This window comes from Actinia tenebrosa, unplaced genomic scaffold (assembly GCF_029948245.1).
Source record: "Actinia tenebrosa isolate PJP-AT-01 unplaced genomic scaffold, QUT_ActTen_1.0 PGA_scaffold8__29_contigs__length_14323225, whole genome shotgun sequence".
Lineage (NCBI taxonomy): Eukaryota > Metazoa > Cnidaria > Anthozoa > Actiniaria > Actiniidae > Actinia > Actinia tenebrosa.
The window spans coordinates 6,739,959-6,759,480 of record NW_028292585.1 but is presented as its reverse complement, the minus strand read 5'-3'; the positions used below and the strand labels follow the sequence as shown (position 1 = coordinate 6,759,480).

Genomic DNA, 19,522 nt, shown 5'->3' with positions numbered 1-19,522 from the left:
GGAAACAAGTACCACTAGAACAGCGACTACGCTTCGCTCATGTGAAACTGCGATATACACTCTATTGAATGTTTACTTATTTATGTAGCCGCAATCAAAACTGCGTGACAGTATTTCTTATTTGTTTCTCGGCGTATTGGTAAAATAAAAAATGATAATTGTTATAAGTCAAACAGAAACAGTTGTAATGAACTTTAAAGATATCGATGAAAATAAATTAACTAGGCATTCATCATCTTTTCCGTTCCACTCTCTCAACATTCTTTCGTTCAAATAACGTTGCAATTCGTCCCGCGAAACTCCCATCCTTTGCTTTTGTTTCAACTTCAGTTGATTCCATTTGGACTCAATCGTTTGGGTGTGGACTCCAGTTGCAGGATCTACAAAATTAAGTGAGTGGTTAACCACTTGGTGGCTTGCCACTTGCAAAGGTAGATGTCTTTCCAATTGTTCGTAGGCCCCCCAGTCGTCGGTGTGTACCACGCTTCCAGGCTTTAAACACCTCTGTAATATGGGCAACAAGCATTCGCGGTTTCGTCGAAGATTGATGGTACAACTTCTCTTTTTAGCAACTGACGTCCAGAATCAGTGGGAGGATTGTAATCTTCCTCAGTGAAGTGTTTTGAGCACACTCTGGTACTTTTGTTAACCTATTATAAATCAAATGTCCTTTTAATAACAATGTAACTGTATTCAACTATTTTTATCTTCATTACAGTTTTTTAAAGATCCACAGGCAATTCGTATTGTGCATTGATATTGTTAGATTCCTATATACCTTGAAGTGTGGGCCCACATCTCTTCGTATCTTCACCAGCCATTCCTTTTTCAATTGCTCATCCCTTGCACGGCCTGGTAAGCGGTGAAACTTTAAATCAGGATGATATCGAGAATCTCCGTTACACAAGGGAACACAACAATGGTACGAAGAATTTTTCTTGGTATGTGATGGCTCGTCGGGAGTTCTAACATCTACAGCGAATATATGTAAACATGGGTTAGTCTTGACTTTAGACGTGGAATCACTCTCACAAAAAATAAACAAATCGTCCATTAAAATGCCGTCCAATTACAATCGATCACCATTCACAATCTAAACTGTTATTTTAGAGATTTTAGAAGTCCAATAATTGAAAAGAAACCAAAAAAAAGGAGAGTTTTGAAGTACATACCTTGCGAAGTCGCCATGTTTTTCAGCCGTCGAGCGGGCCGGCGGTGACAATTTTTTCGCGATAACGCGAAGAATATCGTTACTTCGAACCAAAAATCGAGTCCAAAGGAGAGAATTTAAGATTATCTTACTGTGTTTGTAGATAGGGCAAAAGGATTAAGCGTTTTGAACGATGAAACTATCGTATAAAACCACGCGTGCTTGACCTATTACAACTTTTGTTTACTGGAAGGCTTGCTCTCCAGTTTTGTGTTGCTAAGCGGTATCCAAGCACGTGACCACTAGCTGCAAAGGGCCTATTAAACTACCCACGCCATATAATAGGCTATTAAACAAAGCTGAAATGACGCCAATTAAGTTAGCGACGCGAATCATCTCTTAACTTCACCTATTGTTCTTTTGTTTATTGTGGCAGTATAAATAAGACCCATATCTGACTTTTTTCTCCACTTGACTCTGAAGATGACTTCCGCACAGGTTGTCGAAACGTCAGTCACATCAAACAGTCCTTCTAAGGATTACATCCACCCGGATGATCATAACGTAAATATTATCTCTTCGAGAAATATTGTTACTTCGAAAAATATCCATTCACCTGGGTTCAGACCATTCATTGTAATACTTTAATTCTGCTAATCACTCTGAGCTTAATGCTATTGTTTTTGGTCTTTGCTTAACCCACGGCAGCAACCATCATCGCAAAACAAAAGAAATGCGTGTTATTCATTCACTTGGCACCGTTAATCCCCACGGGATGAACGAACGCTTCGCCTACATTTAAGTTTTTTTTGTTTTGTTTTTTCTTTTCTTTTTCCTTTTTTTCTCACCTATTGTTGCTTTCTATCCTTTTGTTTTCTTTCTTTTTGTTTTATGGCTTGTTTTTCTTCTTATTGGTTTGTTTTCTCTATCCTCTACTATGTAAACATCTCTCGCACTCTTACTTTCTATTGACTCCGACGAAGGACTAACGTCCGAAACGTCAGTTTCTATTTTCACTACGGTGTTCAACTTATAATTCTACGATAACTTGTACGAAAAATAAACTGCACTAGATATTGTCCACAACAAGTCTGTTTATCGTTGTTACACTTTGTTCCACTAGTCCAGCATACAAAATTCATTTTTTTCCCTTCTCTTTTTGCCGTCACTGCCACATTTATAGTTTTCATTTCACACATTCAGGATCATTACTATTTGTTTCTTAAATCAAACTAGAGGAATTTCCGGAATACTTCCTCGATTTCCAAAAAGCCTCCTCGATCGTCGATCGTCCCTCGATTAAAGCCCCCTCGATTGAATCGAGACTCATTCTTGGGAATCGAGACATGTCGTTAGAGATCGAGACTCGTTCATGGAAATCGAGACACGTTTTGAAAATCGAGACTCGTTTTGAAAATCGAGACTCGAAGACCAGTATCCTTGAGAGATCCGTGAAATCGTTAGCTACGTATGTACAATTATTTTTTCATAATACTCGTATGAAGCAAGTAAAAAGGAATCGAAAGTAGTTAATGATCAGGTAACTTGCAATCGAGAAAGATAGTTTTTTCATATACAATACATACACCTACTTGCAAGAACGTTGTCATATGATATTAGAACATTAGTAATTTAGTGAGAAAGGAATACATTAAAAGACAAAAGAAAAAGTTCCGCTTCAGTGATCTTCTTTTGTTTTTTAATAGAGTGCAAATAATATACCCGTGAAATAAATAGCTAGCTAACTAATTACTAACTTTGTGCTATTGGTTGCCTAAGTCTAATTAGTCAAAGAAATAGGCGAGTCGTGACGGGTGAACTAGTGCACGTGTGCTACTCAAGGGCGCGCATTTTTAAATATTTTTATGCACGCCTGCAAAAACTGAAACAATATTTTATTGTAAATGCTTTTCCTTCGTATAATTTGACATGTTCGCATTTTCGAATTCGTATCTGTTAAACAACAAGTGGAGCTTGATTCATGTTTTATGACTTGATATTCAGCTGATGACTGTATAATCTTCAAATTGTCTAGTGTTTAAGTCATTGCTTTTTCGTTCTTAAAGCTAAATTACAAACGACGATAGTTTTTCTTCATTATTTGTCCACACTGAGGGCAGAAGCAAAAGTGGCGTTCTACGAAGCTCAAACAAGTAGAGCTAATACGGTTCAAGCGAAATGGTTTTTGGACTGGCCAAAGCCACTACGCAGAAGACACCTGGAGTACTGGAACACAACATGCACATTGGAGTAATTTATGCCTTTCTCGCCATTTCCAAGGAACAAGTAAGAAGATTTTATGGAACATCTTGGCGAATTTATATTTAACTTGCTTTTTAAATTATCTAATCAATAACGATTTTGATGTTCTACAAATTTTAATTATAAAAAATATAAAGATAAAAATGATAGAAAACACGTTCATTTGCGTACTGGGTCTTTTTGTGTCATGATTTACTGCAGAATTAAATGTGCGTCTTGTGTCTTGATTCTTAGCTCAATTCAATAAACTTGTTAGAAAAAACGTTCATTTGCGTAATGAGTTGTTACTCTAGTAAACGCCCGTGCCCTTGTCATGCCTCACTGAATTCCTATGTGTTGTCTAATTAAGCGCTAACTATCTCCTATTTAATCCTAACTATTTCACGGGTATATTATTTGCACTCTATAATTCCTATCCCACTAAATCACTAATGTTCTATTTTCGTATGACAACGTTCTTGCAAGTAGGTGTATCTTATATTGTATACAGATAATGTAATAGATTTCTGAGCATGAGTCTTGTCTGCCTATTGTTTTGAAGGTATCCTTGAATGTACCAGTAATGGACAATGTGACTGTCTCAGCAATTTTCTTGGAAAACAATGTGATGCCTGCGCTTCTGAGTACTACTGGAATACATCTGGTAAAGGATGTGTTCTGTGTAACTGCGATGCTCGGGGATCGATTGGCACGAACTGTAACGTGTCAGGACAGTGTCAGTGTCAGCCTAACATCGGAGGACTAAGATGCGACAGGTGCTTACCAGGAAATTACGGGTTTTCAAGGTAAAATAATACTCATTCTACTTGTTTTAATTTCTTTGAGAAATCACTCACCTAAGGGTTTAGAAAAATCAAGGCTGTTCATGCTAAACAATCGATAGCGGGTTTACATTGTTTGGAGCAGTTCATAAACTTGTTTTTAAAAATGTATTTGCAGTCTATGGAACATTAATAGAGACTGCTAGTTGTACGGCCAGGAAAACATATATTGACACTGAGGAATGTGATTTAGTTCGATTTAGATGTACTTTTTGGGGTCTCTGAGATTTGCTTTGACAGTAAACATGTTTGACCATTTGTTGGAACAGGAAATTTTTGAGGAGTCTCACATGGGGTGAATAGAAATCCGAGAAAGACCAGGGAAAATCTTAATCGTTGATTTTAATATTGATTGATTATCTTTTTTGTCGTCAGTGGTAGATGTCAGCCATGTGGTTGTAATACATCTGGAAGCGTGGACAATACTTGTGATGATACTGGCAAGTGCACCAGCTGTAAGAAGAACGTAGAGGGAAATAAGTGTGACACTTGCAAAAGTGGAACGATCAATCTTCAAGCAAACAATGATTACGGATGCAGTGGAGGTGAATAATGTCTTTGAGTTATCATTCGCACGTTCAGACAGGATTTTGCATTTCTGGTACGTGTGTGTCTAATTGGAAGGGTTTCAAGCCATGGCAACCTCAACATATCATCTCAAGATCTCTCTCTCTGTTAGTGCTAGATTGGAATTTTACACGTTTTCCCGTGTGCATTTTTCGCCTTTTGTTTCCAGACTTAAAACATGCGCATAATTTAGACTAAGTTAAGTTCACTCAAGCTCAGTTAGTAATTTTTCAGTTCAACGTCGACCGTCTTCAGTTACACATCGTTTTGTAAGTATTTTTTCCTATTTCTTTTGCTTTCCGTTTGCTTTAATCGTTTTCTGCCTTATCGTTAAATTGTAATCTGTCCTTTATTATTAGGAACTCTCTCTCTAACGCAATCAAATGAACGAAAGAAGAGTAAGACGAGTGTATTTTTTTACCGCTAAACCGCGCCAATATTTAGTTCAAAACGATGTACCGACGAGAACAACCACCGAGAACCGCTAAAGGAAAAGTCTACAATACTGAACGTAAGAAAGCAAGATGTAAATCTCTATCGACTCAGATGAAGAAAGTAATGGACAGAATCGAGACACAGTCACGTTTAATAGATAATGTTCATCACGTACAAAATGACCTACAAGTTCTTGGTACAATGAAAGATGACCTTCAAAGAGAATTTCAATCTTGGCTCGTTGATCTAGACAAAGAAGAGGACGTACGACAAGCTCATCTATGGTACGAAAAAAAGCGTCATGAAATTGAGATATTATTTTCAGCAATGGATGAGTGGACAGTGATGGCTAAGGATAAGATTGAACAACAGCTCGACAAGTACCCGTCTGGTAACGTGAGCGCCACATCAAAAAGATCATCAATTAGAGCCATCGAAAGGGCAAAAGTGGCAGAACTATTAACCCAGTCAGCCTTGCTTGAATAGAGAAAAACCTTGCGTAATCAGATGGAGAAGCTAGATATCGAAGAACGGATAGCTGTTGCTAAAGCACGTCAACAAGCATTGATCGAGGCAGAAGAGGTTAGAGATTCCCAGTTACACCTAAAGGTAGTAGAAACACCACAGACAGCGCCTACTTACCTACCATCTCAAATGACAGTATGAAGATGAACAATCGTTAGCAAAGACTTTTCCGGATTTTCACCTCAAACCCTCATTACATACATTGGCCTTTAAGAAAGAGCCGACTACGCCCAAGCCTCGACGAACAGTCAATATAGATCCCACTCCATCACCTATCAAAATGTCACCAATTCCTTCATCCATTGCAACAAAGACCCCTAAACCAGGTATTTACAGAAATATCAAACACGAAGAAGAACCACCGTATATGACGCCACGACGATCTAATTATGATTGGCAGTACTCTCCAAGATACCCACGTGAAGATAATGTATCATTAGCAGGGTTTCTGGATAGGCGTTGACTGAATTACTCACCGAGCATCATCAGAGAAGCTTATTACCACCTCTGGCGTTATCTACCTTCACCAACGACCCTGTAGACTTCACGACGTTCATCACAAGCTTTGAGTCACAGAGTCCAAAGTCTCTTCTTGACGTGAAGTCTGTCTGCGATATCTAGAACAATACTTAGAAGGTGAAGCTAAGGACTTGATCAAGGGATGTCGGTACAAAGACGCGAAAATAGGATATCCAGAAGCCAAGAAACGTCTTAAAGAGAAATATGGAGATCCTTACAAAATTTCAAACGCTTACATCAAGAAAGCTGCAGATTGGCCTGTAATCAATTCTGGAGACAACGCCGCCCTAGACCGTCTGTCTATCTTCCTGACTCAGTGCGTGTGCGCCATGGAATCGATGTCGTACCTCTCTATCTTGGATCATCCGCATAATCTTCAGAACTTAGTCAGAAAGTTACCATTATACCTACAAGACAGATGGAGGAGACACGTAACCATCAGAGATTCTGAAGATAGCATTCCCAGTTTCAAGAGTTTCGCTAACTTTATCAGCTAAAGTGGCCACTGATCCTGTGTTTTCCAAAGAGGCCTTGGCAAAGACTGATACAAAGGAACAAAAGAGCAAGGCATTCAAGACAGTTGACAATCAAAAGGGAAGACCTTACAGAGTTTCAAATCACGCCATCAATGTATCGCCCGCAACAGTAGTCCAATCAAGTTCCAATTCGAGATGTATTTTATGTAATGAAGCTCACGATCTTGATGACTGCAAGCAATATAAAGACAAAGTATTGAACGAAAGAAAGAAGTTCCTCGCCGAGAAACAGATGTGTTACGGCTGCTACAAACCAGGTCATAGATCACGTGGCTGTATACAGAAAAGAAAATGTACTATCTGCGAAGGACAACATCCAACTGGTCTCCACGATTACAACTTTATAGCGACACAAAGGTCTTACTCGTCACATGGAAAGGAAGGCAGCAAACCTGACGTTAACAACATTGCTGACAGTAATCGCGTTTCCAACTCAAGAATTATTGCTTCTGAGACATGCAGTACTACCACACAGCAAACTCAATCCTTACCTGTCGTTCCTGTCAAGCTACAATGGAGGAATAATCAGATCTCAACGTACGCAATGCTCGATAGTTGTAGTACAGGTACATTCATAACTGAAGATATCTACAAGCAGTTGAAGTTAGAAGGCGCAGATACGACATCAATCCTGTTACGAACGATGAATGGTCAAGCACTTCAAGACACCAAAGCTGTTACTAGTCTCAAGATCTCTGATCTAAAGGGTGAAAATAGCATAGAGCTACCAAGAACGTTCACAAGAGAAATCATCCCATCGTCTGACAATGACATACCTCAACGTGAAATGGCTGAAAAATGGCAACATCTAAACCGAGTAGCAGATCAGATTCCTGAACGCCTACAAGATTCAAACGTTGGAGTACTCATCGGCACAAACTGCCCAAAGGCGATCGAACCAAGAGACTTCATTACAAGTAAAAGCAATGGCCCGTACGTAGTTCTAACATTTGTTGGATGGACCGTCGTTGGACCTTTGGACGTCCAGAACAAGCAAGAATGTATCAATTCTAACCGTATTTGTGTGAAAGAGTTAAACCCAGTAAAGTCATCCATGGATCATATTATGTTAGTCAGCAGTACTAAGGAGATCATCACCCCGAAGGCGCTGAATAGTATGATGGACCTAGAATTCAACGAAAGAATGGATAATAGCGTGACTACCTATTCTCAAGATGACAAACATTTCTTGAAGATTATCGAAGAAGAGATTAAATACGAGAATGGACATCACAACATGCCACTACCTTTCAGAGACAGTGTTGTGCTCATGCCGTGTAACAAAGAACAAGCTATCTCAAGAGCCACGTGGACAAAGAATAAACTATCAGAAGATGCACGGGGACTATGTTAAATTAATGGGTAATCTACTGGACAAAGACTATGCCAGAAGTGTACCATTATCACAAGCTCGACCTGAATCAGGAAAGGTTTGGTATTTACCGCACCATGGAGTGTATCATCCCCACAAGCCAAAGATACGCGTAGTCTTTGATTGCAGTGCAAGATACGGCGAAACATCTCTTAACAGTAAACTGTTACAAGGTCCAGTTTTGACAAGTTCCCTAGTTGGAGTACTGACAAGATTTCGCAAAGAGCCAGTAGCCTTTCAAGCTGATATAGAGGCTATGTTCCATCAAGTGCGTGTAGCAGAAAAACATCGCAATTTTCTGAGATTCCTCTGGTGGCCCAACGGAGATCTATCGCAAAGTTTACACGAGTACCAGATGAATGTTCATTTGTTTGGCGTTCATTTCCTCACCAAGCTGTGCCAATTATGCGGTTCGAAGGACAGCTGATGATACAGAGAACCAATTTGGAAAGGAAACGGCAGATGTCCTGAGAAAGAACTTCTACGTAGATGATTGCTTACGCTCAGAGGAAACAGAAGAAAAAGCAATTGAAAGCTTAGACAGCACAATCGCAGCATGTTCAAAAGGTGGCTTTCGACTTACAAAGATAACGAGCAATAGCAGAAGATTATTGGAAAGTATTCCCGAAGAAGATCGTTCCAAAGACCTTAGCTTTGACGACTTACCAGTTGAACGTGCACTTGGAGTCCAATGGCATATCGAGTCTGACACATTTAGTTTCAAGATCACTCTTAAAGATAAGCCCCTTACAAGAAGAGGAATATTATCGACGATAAGCTCAGTGTACGACCCACTTGGTTTCGCAGCTCCAGTTCTACTGCCTGGGAAGATAATTTTGCAGGAACTTTGCAAAACAAATGCTAGCTGGGACGATCCCGTGCCCGAAGAATATGTTCACGCTTGGGAAAGATGGAGAAACCAATTGCCTTTGCTTGAGAAGTTCAGCGTAGCAAGATGCGTCAAGCCTGCAAACTTCGGAACAGTCATCGATCGACAGATTCATAACTTTTCTGACGCCAGCTGTACAGGATATGGTCAAGTCTCCTACCTACGACAAGTCAATTCAAGAGGAGAAATTCATTGTGCGTTTCTAATGGGAAAAGCACGTCTGGTTCCCATCAAGTCTGTAACTGTCCCAAGAATGGAGCTAACTGCTGCTGTCGTCTCCTGCAAGATCGGAAACAAGCTCGTTGGAGAACTTGATGATGATGTACAAAACCCAACATATTGGACCAACAGTACCACAGTTCTAAGATATATCCACAACGAACAAGCACGATATCAAGTGTACGTTGCAAATAGAGTCCAGACGATAAGAGATAAAACCGAACTAGAACAATGGAGGTATGTGCCAGGAAAAGAAAATCCCGCAGATGATTAATCACGTGGTCTAGATGTCGACAAACTTAATGATCAATACCGTTGGATAAAAGGCCCGGATTTCCTGTGGAAGCCAGAGTCAGAATGGCCAGAGCACTTTGTCAGCAACGACAACGATAAGAACGAGTCAATAGTGAACGCGACCATAACACAAGAGCACCGCAAGACCAGTAATCTGGAGCGACGAAACAGAATCCTCCAAGTCAAGACCGACTGGAAGAACCTTGTACGTTCAGCAACAGTGAAGACATCAACTACAACCCTGGAACGACCAATCACGAAACTCTTATTGGTACTGGAGAACGATGCCCAATAGAGTAAAGACACAATGAACATTTCATTGAACACTTTATGTTTAATATTATATTATTGATTTAAGGACACCTTTTTGATAAGATTATTTAATAGCACTAATAAGTTTCAGTCATAAGAGTCGCATATCTCCCTCATTGGGGGGAGGATGTTAGTGCAAGATTGGAATTTTACACGTTTTCCCGTGTGCATTTTTCGCCTTTTGTTTCCAGACTTAAGGACGGTGCCTACTATTGTCCACGCGCACACATACTGCGCATCTACATTCGAGAAATTTTAAAATTTATCACTCGAATTGCACGAAACAAAACGTTTATTTTCAATAAAAGTTAAAGCAGAAACCGATTTTAAGTAACCAAGGCTTGTTAAAGAGATAATTTGCTAAGGTTTAAGCATTATTGAAAAAAAATCATAAGTTTTTTTGGGCAAGTTTCAGTGAAAAAATGGCAGACTCATAGTTCTAAAAAACCAAATCCTTTCAATAATAAAGCTTTTTACCGTTTCTTTAGATTTAATCCTATAAAACTTGAATGAAAACAAACAAGAAATACATATGAAATTGAAAATTTACCATTTATTAACATCTAGGTGTGTAATTATAGTTTTGAAAATCTTTTTTTGGTCGCTAAATACTTTCATCATGAAAGTCTTTTACTTTGGAGTTCTCAATCTAAAAAATCATCTTATTACGTACCAAATATTTCAGAAATTCCTTTCTGCTGTTAAGTAAAAAGTCGATAATAACTTCACTTCAAACCCAATAGTCTTCCTGGAACTATAAAGCTTAAAAATATGGAGTTTTCCCCTGTGTTTTTGCTTGCATAGCAGGAGGCAGCATGTTTAGCTTGACGTGCAAACGCGCCAAAAACAGAGTTTATCACGCCGTTTTGTATGATGTGTAACGCTTGTCACGCATTCAGCATAAGATTTATCCCTAATAATGTTCTTTAAAAATTCGTATCTCCTAAAAACGCCTGGATACCCCTATTTTTTCTTCGTTTAAATGATAGAGTAAATGCTAAATTAGTCTTGTGAATTGAAAATTATGAAAAATAATTGGTTTTGAAAAGAATATGGACACAATCTTTATATATCTACAGATCGAAAATAGGTAGCACGAAGCTAAAAAATTATATATATTATAGCCAACTATTAAGTTCATGGTAGAATTGGGTATATTTTAGTAAAGAAACAAAGTGTCAGTCATTTAGGACGATTTAAATTAGAAATTTCTCAAAATCTTTTGAAAATAATTTTTTTTCCTGGTGTTAGTAAAATCATGGCGTCATCACTTTTTAACGATTTTTAAGCCTTATTATTTCTTTTAAATGCATGGTGACCCCTACTTTTCTAACCAGAATTTGACAACCCTTTGATAGGTTAAAATAATTCACATAGTCATTTAAAAAAATAATTGATTCTCAATTAGTAGGCACCGTCCTTAAAACATGCGCATAATTTAGACTAAGTTAAGTTCACTCAAGCTCAGTTAGTAATTTTTCAGTTCAACGTCGACCGTCTTCAGTTACACATCGTTTTGTAAGTATTTTTTCCTATTTCTTTTGCTTTCCGTTTGCTTTAATCGTTTTCTGCCTTATCGTTAAATTGTAATCTGTCCTTTATTACACCTTTTGCTGTTCATTAACCGCAAAGGAATATTCATTCAAACGAAAAAGCATTATCATTAGCGCGAAGAGGCACACAATAACGCGAACGGAGTTTCAAGAGCGCGATGGAACTTTCATTAAGGAATTTAGCATAACATTGGACAATCATGAATATGTTTGTGCAGGTTCATTAGCGTTTTCGAAGTTTCATTAGCGCCTTTGTGCAATCAATAGACAAAACCACACATTCAATAACGGTTTTTGGACATTCATTAGCGCAATACATTTATTGTGTGCCTCTTCGCGCTAATGATAATGCTTTTTCGCTTGAATGAATATTCCTTTGCGGTTAATGAACAGCAAAAGGTGTATTAGGAACTCTCTCTCTAACGCAATCAAATAAACGAAAGAAGAGTAAGACGAGTGTACTGATTTTTTTACCGCTAAACCGCACCAATACTCCCCATCCCAAAGCAAATGTTGTTCATTCCCATCACTGACATCTTAGGACCCATCCTTCCTGTTTATACCTTCTTTTAATCAATCAATCAATCTTTATTTATTGCCAAATTTGCAAAATTACATATACTAGACTACGATAATACAGAAAATTGGTACAAGCCAGCTGTGATAGCCATACGCTAAACGAGAAAAACGTTCTTTCCTAAACGTCCTTTTTTTGTTTGTTCACGTCATTTTTCTCCTTTCTGCTTTTCCCCTTTCCTTCCTCGCTTTTATTAATTCTTTCATATCATTTAGCCATCCATTTATCTCCTCCTTCATCCTTTGCTGGTAAACGTTCTTAAAATTCTATCAATCCTGTGATCTCAGTAAGACACACAAAGTATTTAATCCTCATTCTTTTTTAACGACTCGCATTGTATTTTTATAGTTCCTTCCCAGCAAGCTCCTCCTTTTGTCAACATCCTTTCATCCAGAGCTCTTCAAATAACTTGGAACAAACCGGACAATCCAAATGGTCCTATCATTCGCTATGATCTTTACCGTAATGAATCAGTGATTTACAATGGAACGGCCAGGGCATTTAACGACACTGGACTAACGCCCAACACATATTATTACTATTACATCATGACTTACACTGAAGCGGGAAGTACACGTAGTTACCAAGACAACCGCGTTTACCGAACACCTGAAGATGCTCCAGAAGGTATTGCAGCACCAGTAATGTCTAATGTCAAAGCCCGTATCGCTCAAGCAACATGGCAGAAACCTAACATTACTAATGGAGTCATTACACAGTACAGATTGGTCTCTGTTAACAGCTATAGTTTATCTGAAGTTGTACATTGCCAAGGTCCATTCCTCTTAAGATGCGATGCTTCAAATTTAAAGCCCTTCACTGTGTACAATTTCACTGTTGTTGTTTGCAATCAGGGTGGTTGCGATCGCAGTCATCCAACCCAAGTCAAAACTCGCGAATCAGCTCCAGCTTTCCAGCCAATGCCCAACGTTACTTTAATTCCTGGCGGCCGTTCAGTTTACGCGACCTGGGATGAGCCACCTGTTCCAAATGGCAAGGTATTTCGCTATGAGCTATACATGCGTGCTTCGCCCTTCAGTGGAGGTGGTCAAGCAATCCTGCCTAACAGCCATGTTGATGTGCGAAATACTACAGTAACAAATCTCGTGCCTTATACCTTATATGAATTTCGAGTTGTTGCATATACCACTGAGGTAAATGGGGATACATCAAGTGAATGGAAGCGAATAAGAACAGCTGAAGGAGGTAGGTTTAAAACTGTGTATTCATAATTTCATTGTGTTTCTAAGAATAAAGAAGACGATGACACTTAATTTAGGTAAGAACATCATCACTGGCTACCCTGAACTTTACTTGGTGGCTCCAGAATACAAATCCTAATCAATTTTGCAAACAAGGCAAAAAAATAAAATGGATTTTTCTTGGGCGTAATGTTTTCCCATTTCAGACCACGTCTCATTCCCTTGAGTATAAGATTTTTTCTTTTAGTTGTATCCATATTCTATGTGTATTCTCATAAGGAGTGACACGTGGTATGGACAATGGGAAAATATTACGCCCTAGGTAAAGAGGGTCATTGAACAATTTGCTTTGTGTATATATTGCAAATCAGTTCATTATGTATCTGGGATTTTAGCGCACGTTTTTTTATTAAAGACTATTTTTCTATTGTTGTTTGAAAAAAGGCGCGCTTAGGTTTTTTTTCATCATATACTATAGAAGTCAATATTTGGTTCTCAAGATGAGGTCAAGTGCCCTGATGAAACACGTACCTTCTGAAGTAACTTTAAAATCACCTTGATAGATTCATAATTAGATTATTTCATTAGGATTCTAACCTCTAGGGTTTTGGAATATTTTAAAACTGATTCAAAGTGTTGACGTGAAATATTTTTTGTGTGGAGTTTTTTCAAGTTATTAGTGGCTTCCAAGGTTATTCGTGTATATATGTTATATATTTTTAATGTCCGACTTGCAAGGAATTCGCGGGTACCAGAAGAGACAACGTACAATGACCTATGGAAGAATCGATATAAGTAAAGAAAATATCAGCCGCGCTAAACTGGTCTAGTGATATGATTCTCGCTTAGGGTGCGAGAGGTCCCGGGTTTAAATTTGGAAAAGCCATGTTTTTGCTGCAGGAGCATAGGAGAAGAGCTGCCTTTTAAAATGTTTTATTACTTTTCATCGAAAATTGAGTACTGTACTTCATTTTGACATGTCGAAGTAACCTTGTCTAGTGATCTAACTAGTAATAAATTTATATATGTATTTTTTACATTTTTATATTTTTCCATTTTTAGTTCCAGCCGGGGAATTAGACATTCATCCCCAGTCCAGCGCAGTCGCTAGTGATGCTATCGAGGTCAAGTGGAAGCCACCCAGTTTGCCTTACGGGATTATCGTCCGTTATCGAATAACAGCTTACCAACAGTCGTCTGTGATTGCAAGCGAGGAAGCGAATGGAAACAATCGATCATCTGTTGTGAGCGGCCTTTCTCCTTACACGACCTACAGATTCATTGTGATTGCATGCAATAGTTATCGATGTACGGGAGAGAGTTCATCTACCTCTGCTAGAACATTACCATCAGGTATTCAATGAATATCATTAAGTAAAAAATATGTTAACGTCTTATGTATCATACGTCAGTCACATAAATGCGTATGAGAAGTCTCTGAATTTGCACGATTACTTTTGTTCAAAAATGAATTTGCATAATTGCTTCTGCTTAAACCTTCAAAGTTCGATTGCTGATCCATTTATTTATAATATTTTAGTATTGTCTTGCTATACTCCTTCTTGTTATCTGTCGCGCTCTCATTGGGTTTCTTTATTGCCACCCTCCCTCCTTTGCGCTGTTTTTTTTTGTTTTTTTGTTGTTGGGAGATTTCCGTAAGAGCCCCGCCACTCCAATCTATCTTATTCGTTTGACATTACAGGCTACTTGCCATTTCCGAGAAAATAAGATTCTTTGTTTGAATTGCACCCATATTCATGTGTCTTCTAAGTCTTTTCATACACAACCGTTAAACATAGAAACCAGGGGACACTCTTTGGAATGACACGTGGTCTGTAATGGGAAAACATTGCACCACGACGTTCAAGGTCTATTCTTAAGCAGGAGTACAGTGGGATCGCCGTAAATAGCCCTTGATATAGATGATTTGGTTATAAATGTGTTATGCATCTTTTCAATATTATGTTAGTATTTCTTTGAATATCTTAATGCAAGTTTATTTTCTATTTTAGCTCCCAAAGAACAAGGTGCTCCAAACATAACCAAAGCGAGCTCTTCCTCCATTTCACTAACCTGGGCACAACCACAGATTTCAAACGGACCTCTGCCACCATCATACAACGTCACTCGTTCATCAGCTGCTTTTAACCAGCCACCGCAAGTGGTTACTGCTGGTGTCCACTTTCCAGGGCTTGGCTTCTATAAGTTTCCAGCAAATTTTGTACCACCTGGAGCTGTCAACACTATTGAACTTTCTTTCCGCACTAAGTATCCTGATGGATTATTGCTCTTCTTGGCGACAGACAACTTACAAGAGGATTTCCTTGTGATTGAGTTACGTGAAGGGAAGCCTTGGTTTATCTTTGAAAGTCAAAATGGGCCTGCTGCATTCACAATCCGGGATTCCGTCCGTTTTGACGATAACAGATGGCATCATTTAAGAGCAGACCGTAAAGATAGTATTGGGACCTTAACGATTGACGGTGTTTATAGTAACGGTGGCTCTAGTACCCCTGGCTCGATAACTATTGGCAAAAACACTGGAGTTTACATTGGTGGACTGCCATCAGACTTTGTTATTAAAAGAGACGATACAGGAAATACGGTTATTAGACGCCATGGGTTCATTGGTTGTTTAAGGGAAGTCAAATCAAATTCTAAACTATTTGATTGGACGGCAGCATTGGAAAAGAAAGGAGTTGATCCAGAATTGAATGCTTGTCCAGTTATTGGGATTGATACAGGGGCTTTGTTGCGTGGTGGTGGTTATATCGCTATAAAATCAGGCATCTTTACTGGCGGAGTGGTTTTTGTTTTAGATCTTTCATTTCGTACCCAGTTTAGGTCTGGGATATTGGTGTTTGCTTATGGACCGTCTTCACATGTTGCCTTACATTTAGTTGATGGAAAAGTCGATGTTAAACTACTTGGAACTAATAACCAGACAAGTGTTCGGGCGAGTGAAAAAGATGTCTGCGATGGCAAATGGCATCAAATAAGCATTACAGCAGTTAATGGGTTTAATTTTATCATTTCTGTTGACGGGAATAACAACACGATAGATCCAATCACCTATATTACGATCAACTCCGATCTTTACATCGGTGGAGTCCCTGTGGAAGAGGAAGAAGTTGTTGTGAGAGTAAAGGATGCTGGGATCGATCCCTACGATGCGTTTGGTGGGTGTATAAAGGATGTGAAGACGTCAAAAGCTATTTATCTAAATACAAATGTAACAAGGATGAGAAATGCTGACCTCGATGGTTGTGTGTCAGATTCTCAAGTGAATGCTACTCTTTCCGGGGGAGGTTTGTGTCAAGTTCCTAGCAGTACTGATTTGATTACTCAGACAACGACGCTATTTACTGATTCAACTGTCGAGCCTTTTACAGGTAACTTAGTCGCATTCTAACGTGAAGATGTGTTTTGTCTCTTTCCTTGTCTAGTGTTTCTCAGTTGTTGCTCAGCATGTATTTACTTCTTGTTGCTCATAACTTTTCCTGCTTTATTATCCAATATTTACTTTGAATGCTTGGATCTCTTTGCAGACTATGTATATCGTGTTGAGAGCTTTCATAAAGGTACAACTGGCTCTGCTAAAAGTGTACAGGTTTGGACACGAAGTGGACAAGGAGGTAATTTAGGCATAAATCTACATATTCTTGCTTTTAACTGCGCATGCATTCATTTCATTTTTACTCACAAAATGTCTGTTTTCAGCACCCTCGGATATAAGTCCTCCTACAACTGTCCTCCCTCTCGATGATGGTCGCTCAGCACGTGTCACATGGAGTCGTCCAGGCAGGCCGAATGGCCTAATCATTTACTACCATATAATAGCACAGAATCTGCTTGATGGAACAGAGGTGGCTACAAAGGTCATTGATACAGAAAACCTAAATTCCACTATAACCGGCTTGAGACCATACACGGATTATGGCATCAAAATAGCAGCATTTACTATGGGAGGGAATGCAACTGGACCAGCTGTCAATCATAATACCACCAAACAAGCAGGTTTGCAAATACGTTGCCAATACATGAAAATACATTTTAACTTCTTTTAAAGCTTTCTTTCTTTCTCTCTTGATTGATTATTATTTTTCATTATTTTCCTGTGCAAGACTATACGTAAAAAAATGTGTTTCTCTCATGTGTCCAAATGTGGCCACAAATCGTCCTCTGGGCTCTAAGGCGCACGAGCTCCGTGCAAAATCTCCGAATAATCTCCGAACATGCGAATTGATAAAAACTGATTCGAAGTTGATTTGCTCGGCCTTTGGCACGATAAACCCTTTACTATACAACTTCAAAGTAGCTTAAAGCGATTAAAAAAAACAATTTGATGCTTTCAAGCTTAAAAGGTTACGAAAATAGATCAGCATAACTCGCAAACATCATGTAAAATCCGCAGACTCAGAGTTTGATCACCGATAATTAGAAAATTGTCAAATGCCGGCCATGTTAGGGGTATTAACAATTGGTGCTAATGAGACTGAAGCCTTTTTCAAAATACCACCAATATGGCGGCGATGACGTAATGAAAAAATTTGACTTTGCTTGCCTGGGGGCTCGCAAGCAAAAACGATATGATAATGCAAAAGCTTTGGCTCTTTTGTGAGGAAAAAAATCTCGTAAACTTACTAAAAGTTATAAGATTATCGGATGCCATGAAACTCATAATTTCTCAACATAGCCGAGTAGCCGAGTGGTTTTAGACCCGATTAACCACTCCTGCTCGTTTATTAAACGGCTTAAAAAACTCATGATGTAGGTTCTCATATTGTACCGAATTCTTTACGAAATGAACCTAGTTTGATAGAGAAAACTCAAGTTAAAGTTTATGCAAATGAAGTCGAATCTATATCAGATATAAAACCTCCTTCATGGTCATGATTTCTATTGTGTTTCCTTCATGAATTATTAATGAGTTTAAAAATCCAGTTATCGTTAATAAAAGGGTCAAATCTTTGCTTAAACCTTATGTATAAATATATGTATACACGCACACACACACATATATATATACATATGTAAAATACCTATATTTACTATTTATGTGTATTACCTGAATACATACATAAATACGTAAATTGTTGTGAGAAGATCATATAATAGCATAATCAAAGCATTAGTTCATTCTATTATTATTGTTATTATTATTATTATTACTATTATTATTATTATTATTATCATTATTATCATCATCATCATTATTATTATTATATTATTATTATCATCATCATCATCATTATTATTATTATTATATTATCATTATTATTATCATTATTATTATTATTATCGTTGTTGTTTTTGTTCGTTTGTTCGTTTGTTCTTTTTCCTTTCTTCCTAACCTCTTGTTCCTAGTACTTCAACCAGAGTCTCAACAAATAACGAAAGGACAAAGTGGTGAGTAACAATTTTTCTGTATCTCATTGTTTATTTACCAAATTTTTTCTTGACATTTCTAACCTACATTCTGTCGTTATTCTTCTGTTTCAAAAACAAACCCAAACAAACGAAGCATATCATCATTAAGATGAAGCAAAGACTGGGTGTAACGACTGGTAACTAATATGCCATGCAGTAATACAGTGCGTGCAACCATGTGACCATGTTGGTTGATCTAGCAAGAGAAGCTAATGAGGAAGGCTTTGTTATCGTCAACCAACATGGCAGCTATATTACTGTAGATCTTATTATTATTATCATTATATACTATCTAGCGCTAACCTCATGGTCTTCCTTTTCCAATTTTTTTTCCTTTTTTGTTTTTTTTCTTTTTTTGAACTTGAATTTGAATAAAGTATTATTATCATTACTATTATTATTATTATTATTATGACGTAACATGCGCGAGTTCAGCAAGACATTTACATTCTAGTATACATATAAGCCTTTATGCCTACTGGGAAGTCTTCGTCAAAACAAGCGCCAACATCTCAGTTCTTTACAATATATTAAATTTCAGCGGAAAGCTGCACAATACTTGTGACGATACTGGAAAATGAACCAGCAGTAAACAAAGAATATAAGGAAACAATACTGACATATCAGATGAGAGTCAAGAGTCGCAAGCTCTACATGTCTGGTGGGCAGTTTTCCCCCATGGCCTCGATGCTCAAAATCACCCAACATGTTTCGAAAAGTACATGATTATAGTCCATTTTCTTGGCTTAAAAAAACAACACAAAAACCACACCATTTTTAATTTAAGGGTGTAAAAACACAAATAATCGTCAAAACAATGCTATTTGCCCATGCTTTTTGTACGATAATTCACGAAGAA

General features: G+C 38.1%; 2 protein-coding genes and 1 pseudogene across 3 annotated transcripts in view; 2 read left to right on the top strand and 1 right to left on the bottom strand.

The window, feature by feature from the left end:
* The window catches only part of LOC116295004 (usherin-like), a 64,563-nt gene extending 46,326 nt beyond the window's left edge, over positions 1 to 18,237 (top strand). The window contains exons 10-16 of the mRNA XM_089024274.1: positions 3,954 to 4,197; positions 4,609 to 4,778; positions 12,380 to 13,237; positions 14,296 to 14,586; positions 15,246 to 16,625; positions 16,782 to 16,868; positions 16,954 to 18,237. Of these exons, the coding sequence (XP_088880400.1) occupies positions 3,954 to 4,197; positions 4,609 to 4,778; positions 12,380 to 13,237; positions 14,296 to 14,586; positions 15,246 to 16,625; positions 16,782 to 16,868; positions 16,954 to 17,300 (3,377 nt within the window). The 3' untranslated portion in view covers positions 17,301 to 18,237. The remainder of the gene's footprint in view (positions 1 to 3,953; positions 4,198 to 4,608; positions 4,779 to 12,379; positions 13,238 to 14,295; positions 14,587 to 15,245; positions 16,626 to 16,781; positions 16,869 to 16,953) is intronic.
* Positions 48 to 2,605, bottom strand: LOC148905062 (peroxynitrite isomerase THAP4-like). Of its 2 annotated transcripts, XM_089024317.1 has the most exons (3): positions 1,173 to 2,605; positions 779 to 972; positions 48 to 650 (listed from the first exon to the last, which is right to left on the bottom strand). In XM_089024317.1, exons 1-3 carry the CDS (start codon positions 1,186 to 1,188, stop codon positions 495 to 497), a joined length of 366 nt encoding a protein of 121 aa, XP_088880443.1. In that variant the 5' UTR covers positions 1,189 to 2,605; the 3' UTR covers positions 48 to 494. The 2 variants fall into 2 exon arrangements, with proteins under 2 accessions (XP_088880443.1, XP_088880442.1); XM_089024316.1 differs by having other exon boundaries at positions 779 to 2,605.
* On the top strand, positions 5,743 to 8,178 carry LOC148905061 (uncharacterized; annotated as a pseudogene).
* Positions 18,238 to 19,522: the final 1,285 nt, after the last annotated feature.